Source organism: Antechinus flavipes, chromosome 3 (genome assembly GCF_016432865.1).
Source record: "Antechinus flavipes isolate AdamAnt ecotype Samford, QLD, Australia chromosome 3, AdamAnt_v2, whole genome shotgun sequence".
In the NCBI taxonomy this organism is placed as follows: domain Eukaryota; kingdom Metazoa; phylum Chordata; class Mammalia; order Dasyuromorphia; family Dasyuridae; genus Antechinus; species Antechinus flavipes.
In genome coordinates this window covers 617240524-617260619 of record NC_067400.1, presented here as the reverse complement: position 1 = coordinate 617260619, position 20096 = coordinate 617240524, and the positions used below count along the sequence as shown (strand labels likewise).

General features: G+C 51.3%; 3 protein-coding genes across 13 annotated transcripts; all 3 read left to right on the top strand.

Moving 5' to 3' along the window:
- The first annotated feature begins 196 nt into the window (after positions 1-196).
- On the top strand, positions 197-6942 carry APOC1 (apolipoprotein C1). Of its 9 annotated transcripts, none has more exons than XR_007952431.1 (6): positions 386-400; positions 2583-2656; positions 3101-3220; positions 4132-4270; positions 4905-5770; positions 6928-6942. XR_007952431.1 is itself a non-coding variant. In XM_051989437.1 (5 exons), exons 1-5 carry the CDS (start codon positions 2023-2025, stop codon positions 4972-4974), a joined length of 435 nt encoding a protein of 144 aa, XP_051845397.1. In that variant the 5' UTR covers positions 2008-2022; the 3' UTR covers positions 4975-5140. The 9 variants fall into 9 exon arrangements, 2 of the variants coding, with proteins under 2 accessions (XP_051845398.1, XP_051845397.1); XR_007952430.1 differs by lacking the exon at positions 386-400 and adding an exon at positions 1242-1256; XR_007952428.1 differs by lacking the exon at positions 386-400 and adding an exon at positions 1709-1723.
- Positions 6943-15318: 8376 nt separating this feature from the next.
- APOC4 (apolipoprotein C4) lies at positions 15319-17435 on the top strand. The gene is made up of 3 exons (XM_051989432.1): positions 15319-15550; positions 16225-16360; positions 16647-17435. Exons 1-3 carry the CDS (start codon positions 15475-15477, stop codon positions 16789-16791), a joined length of 357 nt encoding a protein of 118 aa, XP_051845392.1. The 5' UTR covers positions 15319-15474; the 3' UTR covers positions 16792-17435.
- A 519-nt stretch (positions 17436-17954) lies between these two features.
- On the top strand, positions 17955-19925 carry APOC2 (apolipoprotein C2). Of its 3 annotated transcripts, none has more exons than XM_051989431.1 (4): positions 17955-17978; positions 18620-18694; positions 19032-19188; positions 19720-19925. In XM_051989431.1, the coding sequence occupies exons 2-4, from the start codon at positions 18634-18636 to the stop codon at positions 19808-19810; spliced, it is 309 nt and encodes a 102-aa protein (XP_051845391.1). In that variant the 5' UTR covers positions 17955-17978; positions 18620-18633; the 3' UTR covers positions 19811-19925. The 3 variants fall into 3 exon arrangements, with proteins under 3 accessions (XP_051845391.1, XP_051845390.1, XP_051845389.1); XM_051989430.1 differs by lacking the exon at positions 17955-17978 and adding an exon at positions 18229-18345 and having other exon boundaries at positions 19010-19188; XM_051989429.1 differs by lacking the exon at positions 17955-17978 and adding an exon at positions 18229-18345 and having other exon boundaries at positions 18971-19188.
- The last annotated feature ends 171 nt before the right edge of the window (positions 19926-20096 follow it).

Genomic DNA, 20096 nt, shown 5'->3' with positions numbered 1-20096 from the left:
CCCCTCCCTGTCTTCTCTCCACCCCCCCCCTCCTTCTCTGGGTCTCCAAGAGTCCCTTTTACTTTCCCAGCCCTCTCTGGGTCTCCTCTCTCCCACGAGGGGAGCTTCTGCTCCAGCTAAGTGAGGGTGGGAGCGGAGCAAGGGAGAGCCCCCCCCCCCGGGTATCTGGAGCCCAGATCTGAAAGCAGGGGAGAGGTCGCCGCAGTCGGAGATGTGGGAGTCCTGGGAGCAGAGCCAAGGTGAGAGAGTGGAAGCCGGGAAAGCGGCCTCTCTCGGTGGCTTTCTCCACTTTTCTTCTCTCCCCCTCCCCCCATGCAGCGCCCCCGCCCTCCCCTTTCCCATCCTTCACCCCTTGCCAGCAGGAGCAGGCGCTGTTGGACTCTCAGGGATTTGAACCCAGGTCCCTCCCCCCTCCTCACACCCCTTCCAGGGTGCCCCAATCCCTCTGCGGAGAGGCCGGTCCCGCCCCCCTTATTTTAGAGAGAAAGAAGGAGGCCCGGAGAGGGCCAAAGAGTTGGCCAACGTCAGCCTGGGGCCGGGATTCAGATCCCTTTGATTCCCGAAGCCCGGGCGGTTCTTTGCGGCTGCCAAGGGCCCGGAAGGCTTTGCGGGGCACCGGGCTCTTTGTCAGACACGAAAGCGGGGAGGGCTCCCCCTCCTCCCCATCCCGCCCCACTCCGAGGCTGGATGGACTAGTATCTGGCGTCAGAGCCCGAGGGGACGGAGGTTTTCGGGAAGAGGGAGACAGATTCCGAAACGGGGAGAAGGCGGCCGGCCTTCCGGTCTCCTCGGGGCTGGAAAGGGAAACTGAGGCTGGCGCTGGGGGGGAGAGAAGCGGCTGGGCGCCCGAAATCTGGGCGGAATGGGGGGAGCGGGGGCGGGGGTCTGCCGGCTGCAAGCCGACGGCATTCAGAGCGAGTGCGGTCCGCCCGCGAGCTTCCCACCCCCTCCCCCCGTGGTCCAGAGGAGGGGAGGAGGGTGAGCTAGCGGCAGCCAACCCGGAGCCTCGGCTCGCGGCCGCCCCCTCCGCGGGCCGCCAGGGGTCAGTGGCGGCCAGCGCTGGGGGCGCCCGCAGCCCGGGTGCCCGCGAGTAACCCCGCTCGCCCCACCGGGCTCCTGCAAGAGCCGCCGAGCGCAGGGGGGGGGGGGGGGAGGGGAAGAATAGCCCGCTTAGAGGATGGAGGGCTGGAGTGGGGGGGCGCAGCCGGGGTTTCCGTCCCTTAGAGGGCAGACTTGGGATAGGCTGGGGAAGCGGGGTGAGCATCACCGCGGAGGGATGGGGAGGGATTGGTCGGGGGCACACCTGTGGCCTCGGGCGACGGGGGGAGGGGGGCGGGGGCGCGTAAGAGGGAAGGCGGAACGGGGGAATGAATAAGGAGGCAGGGCGGGGGGGGGGGGGGGGCGTCGAGGCAGCCCTAAGCCTCTTCTCCCCCGAGTTATAAGCCCCTCTTTCCCAATTTAAAGATACACCTTTCGCCTGCTGAGATGGGGCGGAGTGAAAAAAAGAACGAAGGAGGATGGGGGGAGGAGGGCCGAAGATGAAGAGGGAGGGCGAGGGACCCGGACAGAAAAGGCGGGACACGGGGTGGGGGAGGGGGAGAAACTTGAACCCCACGGAGGGAATAGATTCTGTGAGAAGGCGGGGAGGGCCCACAGCCCCGGGCGCTCCCGGGCGGGGCGGCCGTAAAACTCGGACCCTGGCGAATTCTAATTCCACTTGAAGGTGATCGATCATTAAGGAAAAAAAGGGCACCCGGGGTGGGAGCCGGAGAGAGACAGTCCCAGTCTGGAAGGCTCAGGCTCAGAAGCACCTGAGGAGAGAAAGGAAAGGGTATTTAGACCCTGACCCCTGTTGGATGAGGGGGGATGGGGAAAAAGATGGAAAGAAGCCCGGAGCCGAGAGGCTCTAATGTCCCCTTTCCCTTTTTCAAGCCCCTCCCCTGAGACTCCCAGGCTGCCGAGCTGGGTTTCAGGCTCCCTCCGCGGGTCTCCTAGTTCAGTCGGTTTTTAATCCTACTCTCCATGAGCCCACTTGGGCTTTTCTTGGCAATAAGGTGCTGGAGCGCTTTGCCATCCCCTTCTCCGGTTCATTTAACAGATGAGGAAACTGAGGCAAACGGGGTGAAATGATTGGCCCAGGGACACACAGTTACAGCGTCCGAGGTGGAATTTGAATTCAGATTTTCCCAACTTCAGGCACAGAGCGGCAGGAATTGCACCTCTAGAAATCTTCCCCGAGCGCTTTGATGGGGGAGGGGGGGAGACAAATGGGGAGGACTCTGGGAAGTGGACAGCGGCCAGGAGAGGCCCGAGAGGGAGAGAGGGGCGAGGTGCTGGCTTAGGAAAGGGCAAATAGGACTCGAAAGCCATTAAAAGTGTGGGATGGGGAGGGAGAGAAGGAGGGAACGGGTTTTTGGGGCTCAAGTTGGATCTGGATGGGTCCCACCTCCTGCCTCAGGGGAGGGAGGAAGGGATCTGACAGCCAACTGGGAGGTGGAGGCTGTCAGGGAGGAGGGAGGAGAGTGAGACAGCAGGGGGGAGGGAGTAAGGTGAGGCTCAAGCGCTCCCTGCCCCTCCCCCAGCCCTCTTATAACTGCAGGCCCCTGGACCCTCCCACCCACACCCAACTCAGCCTGCCAGGTCCCTCTTCTGTTGTGTAAGTGTTGACTAACACGGGGAGAAATTGGAGGAAGAAGGGTCTCTGGGGAAACGGGGCCCCTGGGGAAGCCGCGTGGGAGGGCAGGGGTCCCACGAAAGGAAGGTTAAAGGAAAGGGGAGGAGGCCCCTGAGAAAGGAGAATCCAGAGAAAAGGACAAAGGAGGAGTCAGCGGGGAGCAGTGGACCACCAGAGATCTAAAGGCGGAGGGGCCCCGCTTGCAGAGGGGTGGGTGGGAACAGAAAGTACTTGGGCTCGCTCTCGAGCCAAATCTTACTTATTTCAGGGATGTGAACCCAAAGGAACGGGCTCTGGATCCCAGAGAGAGCAGGGTGGCTGGGAGTGGGAGGGAAGATGGGGAGATGGGGGGGGGGGGCGGGAGGCAGGGGGAGAAGCGGGCTGGGATGCCGGGACCCTGATGGTGAAGGCCCTCCTGGCTCCTAGCACCTGAGAGCTCCGCCGTCCTCAGCCACCTGCCTTCCCAGCCCCACACCTTGGAAGAGCCCATCATGAAACCGTTCCTGTCCTTCACGGTGCTGGCGGTACTTCTGTACTTTTTGGCAGGTACGTGGGGGGCTGTCCCCCCACCCTCAGTTCTACTGTTTCTTCTCACCCTCCCCCACTTAGAATCCCCGACCAAAGATCTCAGGGTGTCCCCTCGGTCCCCCCCAACCTTTACCCTCAGTCTTATAAAACCTCCCTCCTGGATTCCAAAACCACCACTCACTGGTCTAATGCCCCTTTTCCCTCGTCTCTCTGCCCGGGCCCCCCCCCCTTCTGGATTCTGGAGTATCCCGTCCCCACCGCTGGGTTCTGAGCTATTCCGGCCCGCCAGGCCCCCTAACTGAGCACTCCCAGCCTCCCCTAACTGAGCACTCCCAGCCTCCCCTAACAGCTCTCCCAGCCTCCCCTAACAGCTCTCCCAGCCTCCCCTAACTGAGCACTCCCAGCCTCCCCTAACTGAGCACTCCCAGACTCCCCTAACTGAACACTCCCAGCCTCCCCTAACTGAGCACTCCCAGCCTCCCCTAACTGAGCACTCCCAGCCTCCCCTAACTGAGCACTCCTAGCCTCCCCTAACTGAACACTCCCAGCCTCCCCTAACTGAGCACTCCTAGCTTCCCCTAACTGAACACTCCCAGCCTCCCCTAACTGAGCACTCCTAGCTTCCCCTAACTGAACACTCCCAGCCTCCCCTAACTGAGCACTCCCAGCCTCCCCTAACAGCTCTCCCAGCCTCCCCTAACTGAGCACTCCCAGCCTCCCCTAACAGCTCTCCCAGCCTCCCCTAACTGAACATTCCCAGCCTCCCCTAACTGAGCACTCCCAGCCTCCCCTAACTGAGCACTCCTAGCTTCCCCTAACTGAGCACTCCCAGCCTCCCCTAACTGAGCACTCCCAGCCTCCCCTAACTGAGCACTCCCAGCCTCCTCCTGGCCGGGCTCCCAGAGCTCAGGGGCGCTCCTCTCTTGCAGAGGGCCCCAGCCCAGCCCAGGCTTCCTCCAGCGTGGCCGAGGGCTTTGACCAGTTCCAGCACAAGCTGAAGGAGCTGTCAGACAAAGCCAAGTCCGTCATCAGCCAGATCCAGCACAGCGAATTCTCCACCAAAACTAGGTGTGGCGCCCCGCCTCCCACTCCCCTCCTGCAGCACCCAGGGCGGACAAGTGGAGCACCTTCCTGGGCTTGGGGCCTTGGAGGGGGAGGGGAAGGGGGGGCAGCATGGGCTCCATGAGTCTGAAAAGGGTGGGGGGACTTTGAAGGACAGGGAACCCCAAGGGAAAGGGGCGAGGGTTTCTGGCAGGGCCTGGGAGCCATCAGTGAGCTGGGGGCCCAGTCAGGTGTGTATTTGGACCCGAGAATGAATTTGAAGTTCTAGACTTTGGAACTTGGGGGGGAACCTTCCAGATCCCCAGCGAGGGGTTCTTAGCCTTCTTCACAGACCCCTCCGGCAGGCTGCTGAACCCTGCGAGTGCTTTTGCACGCATTAAACAAAACAAGCAGCGTTACCCAGGAAACCAATGATATATGACTCACTATATTTTTTGTTTAAAAAAAAAAAAAAAGGCTTACAGACCCCAGATTAAGAACCCCGGATCTGGGCCCGGCCTCATTTTCCTTGCAGAGAGGAGGATTAACTTCCTTGGTCTCCGGGAGTTAGTCCCGGGGAATCACGCAGGTCATTCTGGGAGAGGTAGATGAGGGCTGTTCCCTGGACCCCACCGGTTCACAGCGCCCCTTTTCTCCATAGGAACTGGTTCAAGCAGAGCTTCCAGAAAATAAAGGACAAAATAGACTCGACCTTCTCCAAGAATCACTAGGGAGTCCGTCCCCACTCCTCATCCTCCACCCGACTCCCAGAAGCCGACATCCTTCCCAGCTGAAGAAAGAGGCTTCTGAATGTTCCCTCTTCCTCCCGTCTGCTCTCTCCAGCCCCTGAGCCTTTGTTCACTGACTCAAATATAATAAAGGTTTTAAAACCCCCGATATCTGTGTGTGTGTGTGTGTGTGTGAGAGAGATAGAGACAGAGACAGAGAGAGAGAAGGGGAGGGATAGATGGAACACTAAGGCTCACAGAGCATGAGCCTTCAGGTTGGCAGATCGGCTTAGAGACTTGTTATCTGCTCTTCACAACCGCCTTTCAAGATAGGTCCAGTTATCGTCCCTGTTTTGTAGATGGAAGAGCCCGAGCGTCAGGTTAAAAAGGTTGCCCCGGTTAGTAAGGCATTTCCAATCCGGGTCTCCCGGGTTCCTCGGCAGCTGCCCTGGGAATTGGTTTGCAAGTTCCAGAGGAGATCTGAGAACGCTCACAACCAGAACCCAAAAGAGCCCCACAGGCTAGAACCCGGTTCTAATGGAAACTGAAAACTAATCGGGCTGATTTGATTTGCTTTTAAAAGTCCACATCCCTAGTAGGAGGTGGAGGAAGTGCCTGTTCCCAGGAAGAAGGTGTGAAGCTCTCACAGGGCGGGATGGCAGTGGGAGTGAAAATGCTCTGGGTGCTGGGTAGGGCTCCGTGAGAAAGCCAGAGAAGCACATTCAAAAATGACCGTTGGAAGGGGAGCAACGAATGCAGGGACAGGTTGGAGCCAGGCTGCGGAGGGTTTGAATGGCAAGTAGGTTTTCATTTTTAGATTCAAAGGGAATGGGGCCATCCCGATTTAGAGAGGAGGGCAGGGACACAGTCCAGGAAGCTTTTTTTTTGGGGGGGAGGATCAGATAAACTGGAGGCACGAAGACTAAGGAGGAGGGGGTTTCTAAAGTCCAGGCCGCCAGTGGGGACGGGGACAGCCTCAACTAGGGCGGTGGCTGCTCTAGGGAAGCAGGGAATTGTTGCAAGAGACTTCGGGGAAGTACGGGGACCGGAATTGGTCATGGGTTGGGAAAGAGAGGAAAGAGGCAGGAGTGACTCCAAGGTTGCACAACTGCAGGACTGGAGGATGGGGAAGAGGGGTGGAGGGGTGGAGGGGCACCGAGAAGTCTGAGTCAGCAGTGTGACGAGGCAGCCCAGGAACCTCGGCCGTTCTTGGGGTACAGCGAGGAAGGATCCAGGTTCAGGACCACCGGCAATGGGGTTTCGTGGTCAGTTGGGAGTTTAGGAGAGACAGCGATAACAGGAGTGACCCTAGAAGGTCAGTCAGGACGGGGAAGGAAAGACCTCAGAATCATGGGAGGGAGTCCCTCTCATTGTAATTTGCAAACCAAGTTGGACTAGATGGCTTCTGAGGTCCCTTCCGCCCCTGCGGTCCTGTGAAACACCATTATAGAGACCCTAGAGGCTCTAGAGACAGGGGAAGGATCACAGAACAGGGAATGTCAGAATGTCAGAACTCTAGAACAAATGGCAGAGCTGGGAGAGCCTTAGAACAGAAGGTGTCAGAGTTGGGAGGGGGCTTAGAACAGGAGGTGTCAGGGCTGGTAGGGGACTTAGAACAGGGGATGTCAGAGTTGGGAGGGGGCTTAGAACAGGAGGTGTCAGGGCTGGTAGGGGACTTAGAACAGGGGATATCAGGGCTGAAAGAGCCCTTTGATTCCTTTAGAAACTCTCTCATCCAGTTATCCAGTTTTGAGAAGAAAATGGAGGCCCATCAAGCAGTGATTTATCAGATTTGTGCATATTTAACCTCTCCCAGATTGCTTGTTGTGTGGAGGTGGGAGAGGTGAGGGAGGGAGGGAGAAAAATTTGAAACAAAATCTTACAAAAATAATGTTAAAAAAAATCTTTATATGCATTGGGGAAAATAAAATACTATTGAAATTTTTTTTTTTTAAGTGATTTCCCAGGGGCAGATAAATGGCGTAGTAGACGGAGTATCAGCTCAGGAAACAGGAGGCCCCGAGTTCAAATATGACTTCAAACAATTGACACTTATCAGCTGTGTGAGCCTGGGCAAGTCACTTAACCCTAATTGTCTCAGGGGGAAAAAGAAAATAAAAACGATTTCTCCGTGGCTAAAGAAGTTAATGTCTCTAACCCACTTGTGCATGTGTACAAGTGTACACGTGTGTGCTCACACACATGGGTACACACCCTTGAGTGGGAAGTACGGCAGCAAAAGAGGAAGAGGAAACCTTGCACATCTACTTACATACACCACAGTCTACTCACCTAACCATGTCTTGGATTCAAGACACTCCCAGTGCTGACAGGCTGGTCTGCCTTTTTCTCTGCCCTGGACATCTTTGATTAGAGCAGCACACAGGGAACAGGGAGTTTGTGGACAGAGGATGACCTTCACCCCCACCCCCAACCCGAACAAACATCACAAACTCTGTTGTCCACACTTCGGCCTTGGACCCGGGCAAGGGGTCAGGCGTCTCCTGATCACCGCCCCTCCTCTCTTCCCTCTCTGTTCCTACGATGAGCCGAGTGCCACGTGGTGAGAAGGATCCAGGCGAGTCAGAACTGGGAGAACTGGGAACATATTCCTTAGACTAGGGAGTGTCACAGCCGGGAATATCAAAACCGGGAGGAAACTTTAGGAGCCATTTCATCCAGTCTCATCAGAAAACTGTCCAGTGCCCCCTTCTGCTTCTGCTGGGATCCATTAGCTCGTGAGCTCCTTTCTTATGGTCAGAAACTGTCTTTCGCCTTTCTTTGTACCCGATACTTAGCACAACGCCTCATACACAGTAGGTGTTTAATAAATGCTTACCTGTAATGGCAGCAGAGTAGCAGAAAATGGGAGGGGGAAGAGTCACAATGCTTGCAACATAGAAGGCACTTATTGACCAACTGGCCAAGAATCACTCTTTATTTAGACTAAGAGTCGTTTGTCTCCTACATATGGAATTCTTGCCCAGGGATCACATCTTGACATCCTCACCATAAATGTGCGACACCTGTGTGTCCCACCTTCCAGCCCTGAAACAGCAGCACCAAACCGAGCCCAAATCTGCCTCCATTTTACCCAAAATTAGCAGGTCACTCACGGTATTTTCCATTCCAAAGAGAGCTACAGTGGCTGGGTTGGTCACCAGGTGGCGCTTTCCTTAAACTGCCCTTTAGTAGCTATCTCAGATCAAGGCTTCTTAACCTTAAATAATTGAAGAAAATGTTAAATTTCAGCTAGAAGTTATGGAGGGGAGTGTAATTTTCCAATGTAAATGCAAAGACCCCCCCAATCTGTCCATAAACCTTTGGAGGACCCTAATTTAAGAATCTTTGCCTCAGATCATGCTAGAGATAACTTTCCAGAGGCTGCAATACCGGTATGGGCCACCAGAGGACTCTTAATCTGCAGGTGACTAAACCACCATTATCAACTTCTCCATGGACATCAAGGCTACAATTTCAAGTAACGATGTTGCCAGGCTCAGAATTTCATCAAAGGAATGAAATGGAATATTGATGTTACAAAATCTACAGTTCTATAACCTATCTGGAGGAGATGTATAGATATAGATATAGATATAGATATAGATATAGATATAGATATAGATATAAATATATCTAGGACCTCAAATTTCTGGTCCTGACCACCCACATTCACAAAACTCAAGACACTCAGCATCTAGTGATCCCAAAATTCATGAAACACAGCATGCAAAATATCTCAGTGTATCCCAAAATATTTTAATCCTGACACCTTCAAACAACTTTTAGTGATAAAAATAGGGTACAGATGTAAGAAGCGACATAGACACAGTCTATAATAATCTTATATGGAATTTTAACTGATGTAAATTAATTTCCATTTTTAAAAAGAGAGACCACAAAAGTCTGAGTTTGCTAGCGTCAAACACTAGACTTACTTGCTTATGTAGAGAGACAGCAGGCAAAGGCACCACCAGTTTAAAATACATGAACAATATCATTTCATTAAAAGGAAAGAAACAGGGGAGGAAAAATTGAGGAGAAACTCAATATATTAAGCAGTCATCCCAAAGGCATTTATAAATTAAAAGGAAGGAAAACAAACAGAAAAACAATGGAAAAGATCTGCAACTAAAATTTTTAAAGCAACAAATCTTGTTTCACCATCAAAGATAGTAAAACCTATATACTTGGATTTTAGTGATAGATAGATCTGTAGGGAGATAGAAATGGTATTAAAGTAAGCAAAGATGAAAAAACAGCTGGGTTGGACCAAAAGAACATATGAAGGAGTTTCATGTGGGAGGTGATACAATGGGAAGGAGCACTGAAACATTCAGAGTGTCTGAAGGAGGAGAAGATACTAACAGTATGGGGTGGGGCAGGGGAGGGGGGGGGGGAACCTCAGCATTTCATCCTCTCCAGGAAAGGCAACTGGGAAAATCTCAGTACTTCACGCTCCCTAGGAAAGACAACTATTAATCTAATGCTCGCTTTGTTACATAAAATTTGTATGAGAATCAACCACAAACACATTGAAAGCATCTTCGATGAGGGCTTAGTAAAAGAGAATCAGGCTTTCAAAAGCAACATTCCACGATGAATCATATCTTTATTGCACAACTGACTGAAAGATTGATAAAGATCCCGTGCTTAATGTTGTTTTTAAAAACAACAAAGATTTGTTTCAGTAAAGCAAAATGGCTTCCTAAAAATGTCTCTTTCAACAAAGTATCTTCCATTTATACATCAAAACTATTCAAAATCTCTTAGCAAAAATAATCTTGTTCAACAAGACTCCAATCATAGAGGCAAGACATAAAACAGTCACAGATCTGTTCCCCGAGGGGCTCCAACATTGTCATAGAAGAAAGCACAAAATCCAATACAGATGTCGAAGAGGGTGTCCCGATGTATGGTGAGTTCATTCAAGCATCAAGTAATAAATCTTTACTGCTGAGCAGAAAGTTCCATATAAATGGTCCTTTGAGCCAAGGGTAGTCCCTGAGCAGGGAACTTAGGGAAGGATGGGTGAGAACAAGTAGGGCAGGGGATGAGTTGATGGAGGAAATATCCAAACTCTTGAAATCACAGACCCGTTGGACTATTTGAGTACACAATGTTCTTCCAAATTCTTTTGCCCCCTTGTTGATCAGTTGTTTTTCAGTCATGTTCATTTTTTTATGTTCCCATCTGGAGTTTTCTTGGAGGAGATACTGGAGTGATTTGCCATTTCCTTCTCCAGCTCATTTGACAGATGAGAAAACTGAGGCAAACAGAGTGAAGTGACTTTCCCAATGTCACACAGCTAGGAGTGTCTGAGGCTGGATTTTAACTCAAGAAGGTGAGTCTTCCTGATTTCAGACTCAGTGCTCTATGCACATTCTATCCACCCACCAATCAGCGACTGCTGCCACTGTTGTTGTTGTTATTATGAATTTCCTTTAAGATGTCTCCAAATTGGGCAGCTAGGTGGCGCAGTGGATAGAGCACAAACCCTGAAGTCAGGAGGATCAAATCTGGCCTCAGACACTTAACACTTCTAGCTGTGTGATCCTGGACAAGTCACTTAACCCCAATTGCCTCAGAGGGGGGAAAAAAAGTCTTCAAATGATCATTTATTCTCTTTCCTTGAAGACTTCCAATGATGAAAAGCTCTTTACCTCCTCAGGAAGAATTTTCCACTTTGGGGGTAACTGTCATTCCTAGGAATGAGCAGCAAGATCATAGATTGAGAGCTGGAAAGAACCTCTGACAACATGTAGTCTGCTTCTCATTTTGTGACTAAGGAAATTAAGACCTAAGGAACTTCAGTGTTTCCCCAGAAGCAAGTTCGAACCTGTTTTCTAACGTCAGTACTAATGCCTAACCCTTCGGTCATGGCATTGAGATGCCTTTAGACTCATAGTCAGGAAACTGAATCCACAAAACCCTTTTTAGCTATGTGAACCTGGTCAAGTCACTTCACCTCTAAACCTCCATTTCTGCACCTGTAAAATGGGAATGACAATGTTTACATTGTGGGATTTACAAAGTGGGAAGACAGTGTTTTACAGGTCTTAGAACACTATTGAAATATGATTTGTTCTTACATGTGTCACCAAAAAGGAATCACTTAAACTCTCTGAGCCTCAGTTTCCCCATCCATAAAATAAAAGGAAAATAATACCTCCCTCGAAGGTTATTGGAAAAAAAGCTTTTTTTTTTTTTTTGCAGGGTTATGGAAATATGGATGGATGTAATTTATTTATGCTAACATTGGTATTAGGAAGTTTTTCCTTATATAGATGTTAAATCTGCCTTCTGGCATCTTCTTCTTGTTGTTCTTCATTCTGTTTCTTGGAACCCCAATGAAGAAATCCTGATTCCAGCTAAATTAAAAACATTTTCCTCTTTCTGTTCCTCCCTCTCCCAGTTCCTGGTTCACTTCCATCAAATATCTTAGACAAAGGCTGATCTGTAGATTTAGGTAGGAGATAGCAGGGGTCAGAAGAACCCCCAATGGCTCAACCCTGACTTCTGAGTTTCCCTCTATTTTTGCTGCTGCTGCTGCTACTTCCATGTTTGGAAGCCGGCACAACAAAAAATCCCAGCGGCCTCAGAGCTCATCCACTGCACCCTGACTTTTCCCAGCTTCCTAGGCAAGAAACTCTTCTAGAGATATACGGTGACATATTTAACATGTATAAGACTGCTTGCCATCTGGGGGAGGGGATAGAGGGAGGGAGGGGAAAAGTTGGAACAGAAGCGAGTGCAAGGGATAATGTTGTAAAAAATTGCCCAGGCATGGGTTCTATCAATAAAAAGTTATAATTATTAAAATAAAAAAAAACTCCTCTAGAATCTGCATACTGTCAGTGTTTAATGAATGCCTGGGACATCAGAACCACTTAATAAATGCTTGTTGATTGATTGAATGAGTGACTGACTGAATTTCCTTGAAAAGTAGCCTTTCAAAGGCATTTTCTAATTGAGAGATGATCAAAGGATATGAACAGGCACTTTTCAGAGGAAGAAATCCAAGTTTAAATCACTAAATCACTTTAAAAATCACTAATTGAGTCATTTAAATTGTTCTAAATCGCTAATAATTGGACAAAATAAAAATTAAAATACATCTGAGCTACCACTTCAAACTGTCTAATTGTCTAAGAGGAGAAAAAAAAAGAAAGAAAGAAAATGACAAATACTGGAGAGGCTATGGGAAAACTGGCTACATGAATACACTATTGGTGGAATTGTGAACTAACTCAATCGTTCTGGAAATTACCAGGATCTGTCTGTCCCCCAAAGCTACTAAACTTTGCATTTACTTTGATCCAGAGATCCTGCTATGAGAGTTAACCCCTAAAGGAAGGGGAAAAGATTCATATGTAAAAAAATATTTACAGCAGCTTTTTTTTTTTGTGGTAGCAAAGAATTAGAAATTGTGGGAATCCCCCTCTCCCTCATCAAGGGAAGTTCTGGACAAATTGTGATAAATGAATGGGATGGAATAGTATTTTTCTGTAAAACATGATGAAAGTGATGGGTTCAGAAAAACCTGGGAAAACTTATATGAATGGATGTAAAGTGAGGTGAGCTGAACCAGCAGAACCCTTCGCAACATTGTATAATAAGCAACTGTGAAAGACTCAGTAACTCTGATCAACACAGTGACTCTCATGCCTGCAAAGGATTCACACACTATGTATCTTTGGGTGGAGAGATGGTGGACTCCTGCTGCAAACTGAAGAGATTTTCTTTCTTCTTTTTTCTTCCTTCTTCTTCTTCCTTCTTCTTCTTCTTCTTCTTTCTTCTTCTTCTTCTTCTTCTTCTTTTTCTTTTTCTTCTTCTTCTTCTTCTTCTTCTTCTTCTTCTTCTTCTTCTTCTTCTTCTTCTTCTTCTTCTTCTTCTTTCTCTTCTTCTTCTTCTTCTTCTTTTTCCTCTTCTTTCTCTTCTTCTTCTTCTTCTTCTTCTTTTTCCTCTTCTTCCTCTTCTTCTTCTTCTTCTTCTTTTTCCTCTTCTTCCTCTTCTTCTTCTTCTTCTTCCTCTTCTTCTTCTTCTTCTTCCTCTTCTTCTTCTTCTTCTTCTTTTTCTTCTTCTTCTTTTTCTTCTTCTTTTTCTTCTTCTTCTTCTTCTTTTTCTTCTTCTTCTTCTTCTTCTTCTTCTTCTTCTTCTTCTTCTTCTTCTTCTTCTTCTCTTCTTCTTCTTCTTCTTCTTCTTCTTCTTCTTTTCTTCGTCTTTTCTTTTGTGGATATGATCCATGTGAGAATTCATTTTGTGCAACTATCCACATGTATAATGAGTTTTGTTTTTCTTGCTTTGCCAGTGGCTGGGGAAGGGGAGAGGGAGAAGCTTCAGAGCTGAAAATAAAATCAAACTGAATTTTGTTTAAAAGGAGAGTGACTCTCCAACTCGAAGACTTCCAAGGATGGGGATCTCACTCCCTCCTCCATCCTCACCACCTTAGTACTCCTAAAAAACAAAAGTTCCTAATTCTATCCTTTGAGCTCATGAAGGACAAATCTCATTTGTGTCTTAGGAAATCCTTCAGGTCTTGAAAGACAGCTATCCCCTCCCCAACCCAATCCTCCATGATGCTTCCCAGAGGAGAGGAGAGCCTCCTGCTCTTCTCCAGGGGAGCAAAGAGCCCAGGCTCCTAGATCTGGGAAAGAGAGAACTCCCAGAAAGGGGAAGCTCCCGAACCAGTTTGTTTCCTAGAATAACCTGGTGACAAAATGTGTGCGAATTTAGGGTTAGGGTTAGGGTTAGAGCGCGAATTTAGGGTTAGGGTTAGGGTTAGGGTTAGGGTTAGGGTTAGAGTCGGGTTAGGGTTAGGGTTAGGGTTAGAGTCGGGTTAGGGTTAGGGTTAGGGTTAGGCGGGAGTCGGGACATCCTTCCCTTCCTCCAGGCAGACTTGAGACAGATCTCGCAGATACGTGAGTATCCTGGTGTCCATGAGCTCACCCCAGGGATACTGCTGGAGACTTCCTCTCTCAGGACCATCGTTCTTAAGATGAAAAACCCAGAAGGAGAAGGGTCCCCAGAGGCCATTGAGTCCTTTGGGGGAAGGGGTGCAGAGGAACCTCTCTCTCATAATTGCACATCAACACTATCTTCCTTCCTGAGCTTTAGTCACCCCAAGTCTCCCCTCAGGCCCTCCCTGTCCTACTTGACTCCGGTCTCTGCTGTCTACTCCAACTCTCCCTGCTTTGTCTCTCTGAGTCCCCGTGCCTCCATAATCTCCTGCCTTGGATCTCCATCTCCCAACGCTCTCCGGTGTCCCTGCCATTAGATTCTACCATAGAAACAGACTTCTAGAATATCAAAGACCATCAAGATGTAGAAAAGAGAATGTCAACGCTGGAAGAGACCTTGGAAACAGAACATCAGCGCAAAGAGGGACTTCAGAGCTTAGAACATAAACTGTTAGAACTAGCTAGAACCTTAAAATATAAAGTTTCAGTGTTGGGAAGAACCTCAGAACACAGAATATGGAACTGGGAAGGACCTTAAAACATAGAATTTCAGGGTTGGGAGGACCCTTAGAACAAGAAATGTTGAGAAGGACCTGGAGAATGTGGAATTGGAAGCATAGAACCTCAGCATGAAGAAGGAGCTTTGAGACGTAGGGAAAAAAAATTAAAACATTTAAAAAATGAAAAAAATAGATAGATATAAAAATGTGGGATGCTCCACATGTGAATCTGTGACATGTTTTCCCTCCACATCTCTGGGCCGGGGGACAGGGAGGCTGTGGACAGAGGATGACCTTCACCCACTCCAAACCTGAGCAAACATCACAAATTCTGTTGTCTGCACTCTGGCCCTGGGCCCTGGGCAAGGGATCAATGGCCTGCCTGGTCCCTCCCCCTCACTTCCCTCCCCCTGTCCTTGGGATGAGACCAAAGGCTAGGGGCTGTGTCATGGAAAGGGTCCAAGAATATCAAAGCTGGGAGGGATCTTGAAAGAAGGAATCTCAGAGCTGGAGTGGGGGGGGGGGGGGGAACCTTCCATAACTTCTAGGCCTGTTTTCTCATTTTACAGATAATTAAAACAAGGCCCAGAGCTGGGAACTGCTTCCTAGATCTTTTCTTGACCAGAAAGAAGATTTTTATCTAAGTCTTTGATCACCTCTTCCCATCTCTGCAACCTTGGGCTAACTAGAGCAACACACACGGGGAGCAGAAAATCAAGGGAAGTCTCAGATCCCTGAATCCAACCAATCCTTTTCCCATCTGATGATAAAAAGGGCAGCTTCTTGCCCAGGGCCTCTCAGGAGGTCAGTCAGGGCAGAGAGGGGAGGGCAGGAGGAAGGCTGCCATGCTGAAGCCAGTGGGGGCAGAGGGAGCAGGGGGAGGACGTAGGTGAGACACTGAGAGGGACAAGCTGGTGGGAGCCAGTGCCAAGGGGCGGGCCTGGCCCTCGGGGGAGGGCCCCGCTAAGCATGTGTTCCCCCCCCCCATACCCCTCGTTCCCTCTCCACGGAGCCCAGCTGCTAAAGACACAAAGCCCCTAGAAATGCATTTCCCTCGCTTGACTTGCACCAGAGGGCCCGCCATCTTGCTCTGGGTTCTGGTCCTGGCCTGGGCCACAGGTAAGGCTTGGAGGGTAAATGAGTAGGTGGATGCCCATATCTACAGAGGTCCACGTGCGTAAAGGAGTGTGTGAAGGAGGCCCCACGTATGCAAGGGTGAGGTGAATAGTCTGGTTGGTCTATGGACAGACTGGAGAGAGAGAGCCCTGAGTACCGAGTCCCAAAGAGCTGAGTTCAGATCCTGCCTCTGGCACTAAGGATTTGTGTGAACACGGCCAGATCTTTCCTCTTCCTCGGGGTCATTCCCAGCTGCTTTGGGAGACAGACAGATCCTGGTACTTTCCAGAACGATTGAGTTAGTTCACAATTCCACCAATAGTGTATTCATGTAGCCAGTTTTCCCATAGCCTCTCCAGTATAGGTCATTCCCAGTAGCTGCCTCCACTTTATCCTGCCTGTAGCTTGTTTGTCCTGAGCTGTCTCCCTCTTTGGTGAGGAGTTTGTGAGCTCCGTGTAGCCTGAGGATTTAGCATGGGGCCTGGTATACAGTGGGTGCCTAATAAGTGAAGGTTGTTTGCTTTAGGGGTGTCAGTGGCTTCCCCTGGGGAAAGGGGAGGAGAGAAGATGAGGGAGAGAGGAGACCCTGAGGTGTCAGAAGGAACTGGGGAGGAAGGGAAGGGAAGAACAGGCCGCCCACAGATGACAAGAGGTCCCACGCTGAGCTCCATTTTCAGCGAGTCAAGAAGAGGAATTGTGGACGACCCAGCAACCTGAAGAGGACCCAGAGGGAGGCTGGAAGGTTTCCCGTTTCTTCTGGAAGACCGTGGAGCCCGTGATAACCAAGGCTAGGGAGGGCTGGAACTGGATCCGGTGAGTGGACGGGAGTCCTGGCTTCCTCGGGGAGCAGAAGGCCCAGGGAGGGGGAAATCCTGAGTCCCTTGCTCTTGAGAGAGAGTTTTCAGGGGATCAGGGCTGGGGGAATTGACTAAAGCCAATGAAGAGGAACCCAGGAATTGGGGGTCCCTGAGGGAGGCTGGTAAAGGGGACCTGGCATCACACCCCCCAGGGAGAGAAGGCTTGGGGGAGCAGGACCCCTGGATCTCTCGGGGGCTGGGCAGCTCACCGGCCCAGGATGACTTCCTTACCACACCCACAGGACTCCAGGACCTGTCCGAGGCTATCTTCAGACGTACTACGAAGACCATCTCAGCGGCCTGAGCCTCAGGGCCCAGAACTGGCTCTATGAGTCCCAGCAGAAAGCCCGAAGTCTCTGCCCCAGAAGGTTCTGCCCAAACGACTAGAGCAATGGGCTACGAAGCAAGAAACCCCAACTTTCATCATGCTGGCCATACATGGGAACCAGAGACTCCCCCTCTGGGCTTCCACTCCCCCCATATCAAGGGATGTTGGACTTCTGCATGTTTTACGGTGGGACAACCCTGGTTCTAAGGCCCCTCCCAGCTTTCACATCCCCTGTCCAAGGTCCTCCCATCTCTGACATCCCTTGTTCCAAGGCCCTCCCCACTCTGACATCCCCTGTTCTAAGGCCCTCCCAACTCTACACTCTATTCTAAAGAGCTTCCCCCCTCTGACATTCCCTGTTCTAAGGTCTCTCCCAGCCCTGACACCTGTTCTAAGCCCCCTCCCAGCTCTGACATCCTCTGTCCTAAGCTCCCTCCCAGCTCTAATACCCCCTGTCCTAAGGCCCCCCAGCTCTGACATCCCCTGTTCTAAGGTCCCCCAGCTCTGTCATCCTCTGCTCTAAGGGTCCTCCCGGTTCTGACATTTTCTGTGCTGAGGGTTTTTTGCCATTATTCTTTGTTGGGCGTTCTAAAATGTTGTATTTCAAGATTTCTCACCCGTAGGACATTTTAACAACTAGCAATTATCTGTAAAACGATGCGACCACCTCTGGCCAGCCTCCTAATAAAATTGAGTCCCTTTCTCTTTGTCTCCCATTTCCTTCGCCATCACCTGTCACCTCACCCCACCAAACTGAGGGATAAAGGCCTGAGGCGCTGACTACTGCTCTACTCTAGAGAGTTCCCCATCAGGAATGGGAAGGGTCTGGGTCAGGGAGTTCGGAGGGTCTCCCCGTCACCCACTTCCTAGGCCCCTGAGTGTCCAGCTGGACACTGGAAGGGGGGAGGGGACTGGCAGGTACCCCATAAGGCTCTAGGGGACAGCACAGGCTCATCGCCTTTAACTTCCTGCCTCTGTCAACCATCTCAGGACCACTCCGAGGAGTCCATCACCCAGAGTGATCCCAGTCGTTCCTCCCAAGTTCCCAGGACAGAGGAGATCCCTCTGGGCCGCACTGATTTGGGTCTTCTCCCACCCCCACCCCCCAAGCCCAACTCTGTTGTGTTGGCCTGGACTTTGAGCTGGGCTGGGGGGGGGGTAGGGAGGTGAAATGCCACATTGGCCACCTATAAAGGGCCCGACCCTTGTTCTGGGCTGATAAGCAGAGACCGAGCTGGGGCTGCAGGTGAGGGCCCGGGGGCTGTGGCTTGGCTGAAATGGGGGGGGTGGGGACGGGAAGTCGGGACAGCGGATCCTAGATGGCCAATGGGGATTGATCTGGGGGGAGGCCCAGAGATGGGAACTGACTCATTCTGGACCTGAAGCTTGGGTAGCCCCTCAATCCCCTAAGCTCCGATCTGGGATCTTGGCCTGGAGCAGGGCGTCAGACCAGTCTGAGCCGCAGGAGAAGCCGGATGATCCAATCGAATTCCCTCTTTAGTGAAGGGGAAATGAAGGCCTGGAAGGAACAGAGATTTAGCCAGGGCCTGGAGGCAAGAAAAAGACTCTCTCCGTGGAGTGTGAGGGACCAGGGGAAGCTGAAGGAAAGAGAGGTGAAGGAGAGAAGGGAGGCAGAGAAGGAAGGAAATGGAGAGAAAGGGGAGCCCGGGGATAGGGAGGAAAGAGAGGAGAAATATCGGAGAGGGACAGGAGGTTGAGGGGGCAAGACAGTGGGGAGAAAGGGGACGTGGCAGCCGGAACGGAAAGCAGGAGCGACATGTGAGAGAATATTCCTTTGGGAGTGAAATGATCTCAGGGCAAGAGGCAAGTGAATGGGGTCCCCCCTCCCATCTCATCCCTTGCACTGACTTGTCCCGACGCCTCCAGTTCTCGCAGCTATCATGGGTACCAGGACCCTCTCCACTCTTACCTGCTTGGCGCTGCTGCTGCTGCTGGCCTCAGGTAAGTGGGACTCGGTACTTCGGTTCTGTCTCCTCCCATCCTAATTCTCCCTCTGACCTGAATTCTCCCTAGTTGCCTCCCTTCTTTGCAACTCCCCTCCAACTCCTCCCCTCCCAGTTCTTTCTCTTTCCTTCAATGGAATTCACCTGACTCGGCTGTAGCCCTTGTCCCTAACCCTTCTCCTTCCTCGATTTCCCCCGCTGCCCCTCACTCCCTCCCGATTCCCAGTTCCTATGTTCTCTCTCCCATTTCCCTTTGACCTGGATCCCTCGCTAGCCGATGGCTCGGTGCCATTGGCCCCAACCCCACTGGCAGCTCTTCTCGCCCTCCTTCCCAGCTGCCCCGGCTGCCAGACCCCGATTTCGCCGAGAGGAGAGCCCCGGCCTGCTGAGCAGGGTCCAGAACCATATCTTTTCCTACTGGCAGACCGCCAAAGCCAAGGCGCAGGAGCTCTATGAGAATGTCCACATACCTAGAGTGGATCAAAACCTCAGGTAATGAGACCCTCCTCCAGTCCAGGGGGGAGAGCCCAGAGGCCCTGTCCACCACCTCAGCCAGGTGGCTAGTCCCTCCCGGGTTCCCCCATCCTCCAGGGACAGAGACACCCAAGACACCAGCACCGAGTCTCCCCTTTTAGAGGGGAGCCAGGCATCCAGTCTCCTTGTCTTCTCAGGGACCCAGGTATCCAGGCCCTCTGTCCCCAGGACCTGCAGTGTCAGGCCCCCAACTTCCCAGGCCCTCAATCCACCACCCCTCAAGGACCCCACCCATCCAATCTCCTTGTCCCCAGATCCCTTATTTTCTCAAGACCCAGGTATCCAGGCCCTCTGTCCCCAGGACCTGCAGTGTCAGGTCCCCAACTTCCCAGGCCCTCAATCCACCACTCCTCAAAGATCCCAGACATCCAGTCTCCCACCCTTCCTTCCTCCCCTTTCCCCAGTCTCCTCTCCCTTCAGCCCACCCCTGTCCCGGCACCTCTGAGGGACTCAGGCCATCCCTCAGCCCATCATCCCTATTCCCCACAGGCACGTCTATGACAAGGGTACAGAGGCCATGACCACATACACTGGGATTCTAACAGATCAAATCATTCACATGCTAAAGGGGGAGCAGTGATGAGCCAGTGAATCCTGGATCCCCCCTCTTCTCCTCCATCTTTCGCCCAACCCAGGCGGGTGCAGCCGGAAACCTCACTCCCAGACTTCCCTCCAATAAAACTGTCTATAAATGAGATGAAGGCAACTTCTTCTGGGGTGTGGGGAGGCTGAGAAACTCTGCAGGACCTCGGGACCTCTGTGGCTTTGAGCCAGGGGGAATTGGGATCTGTGGGGCCAGGAACGGGCTGGGAGATAGTTCCGTGTCCCAGGAAACTCTTCAAAAACTACTCCACTCAGAGCTGCCT

Excerpts from the sequence above, each read along its gene's own strand:
- APOC1 (XM_051989437.1), top strand. The coding sequence starts at position 2,023 with ATGAGCCCACTTGGGCTTTTCTTGGCAATAAG. Across the intron at positions 2,657-3,100 it reads CCAGGTCCCTCTTCTGTTGT|CACCTGAGAGCTCCGCCGTC; the intron begins GTAAGTGTTGAC and ends CCTGGCTCCTAG. Across the intron at positions 3,221-4,131 it reads ACTTCTGTACTTTTTGGCAG|AGGGCCCCAGCCCAGCCCAG; the intron begins GTACGTGGGGGG and ends CCTCTCTTGCAG.
- APOC4 (XM_051989432.1), top strand. The coding sequence starts at position 15,475 with ATGCATTTCCCTCGCTTGACTTGCACCAGAGGGCCCGCCATCTTGCTC. Across the intron at positions 15,551-16,224 it reads GGTCCTGGCCTGGGCCACAG|CGAGTCAAGAAGAGGAATTG; the intron begins GTAAGGCTTGGA and ends CTCCATTTTCAG. Across the intron at positions 16,361-16,646 it reads GAGGGCTGGAACTGGATCCG|GACTCCAGGACCTGTCCGAG; the intron begins GTGAGTGGACGG and ends CCACACCCACAG.
- APOC2 (XM_051989429.1), top strand. The coding sequence starts at position 18,244 with ATGAAGGCCTGGAAGGAACAGAGATTTAGCCAGGGCCTGGAGGCAAGA. Across the intron at positions 18,346-18,619 it reads GGAAGCTGAAGGAAAGAGAG|TTCTCGCAGCTATCATGGGT; the intron begins GTGAAGGAGAGA and ends CGACGCCTCCAG. Across the intron at positions 19,189-19,719 it reads AGAGTGGATCAAAACCTCAG|GCACGTCTATGACAAGGGTA; the intron begins GTAATGAGACCC and ends TATTCCCCACAG.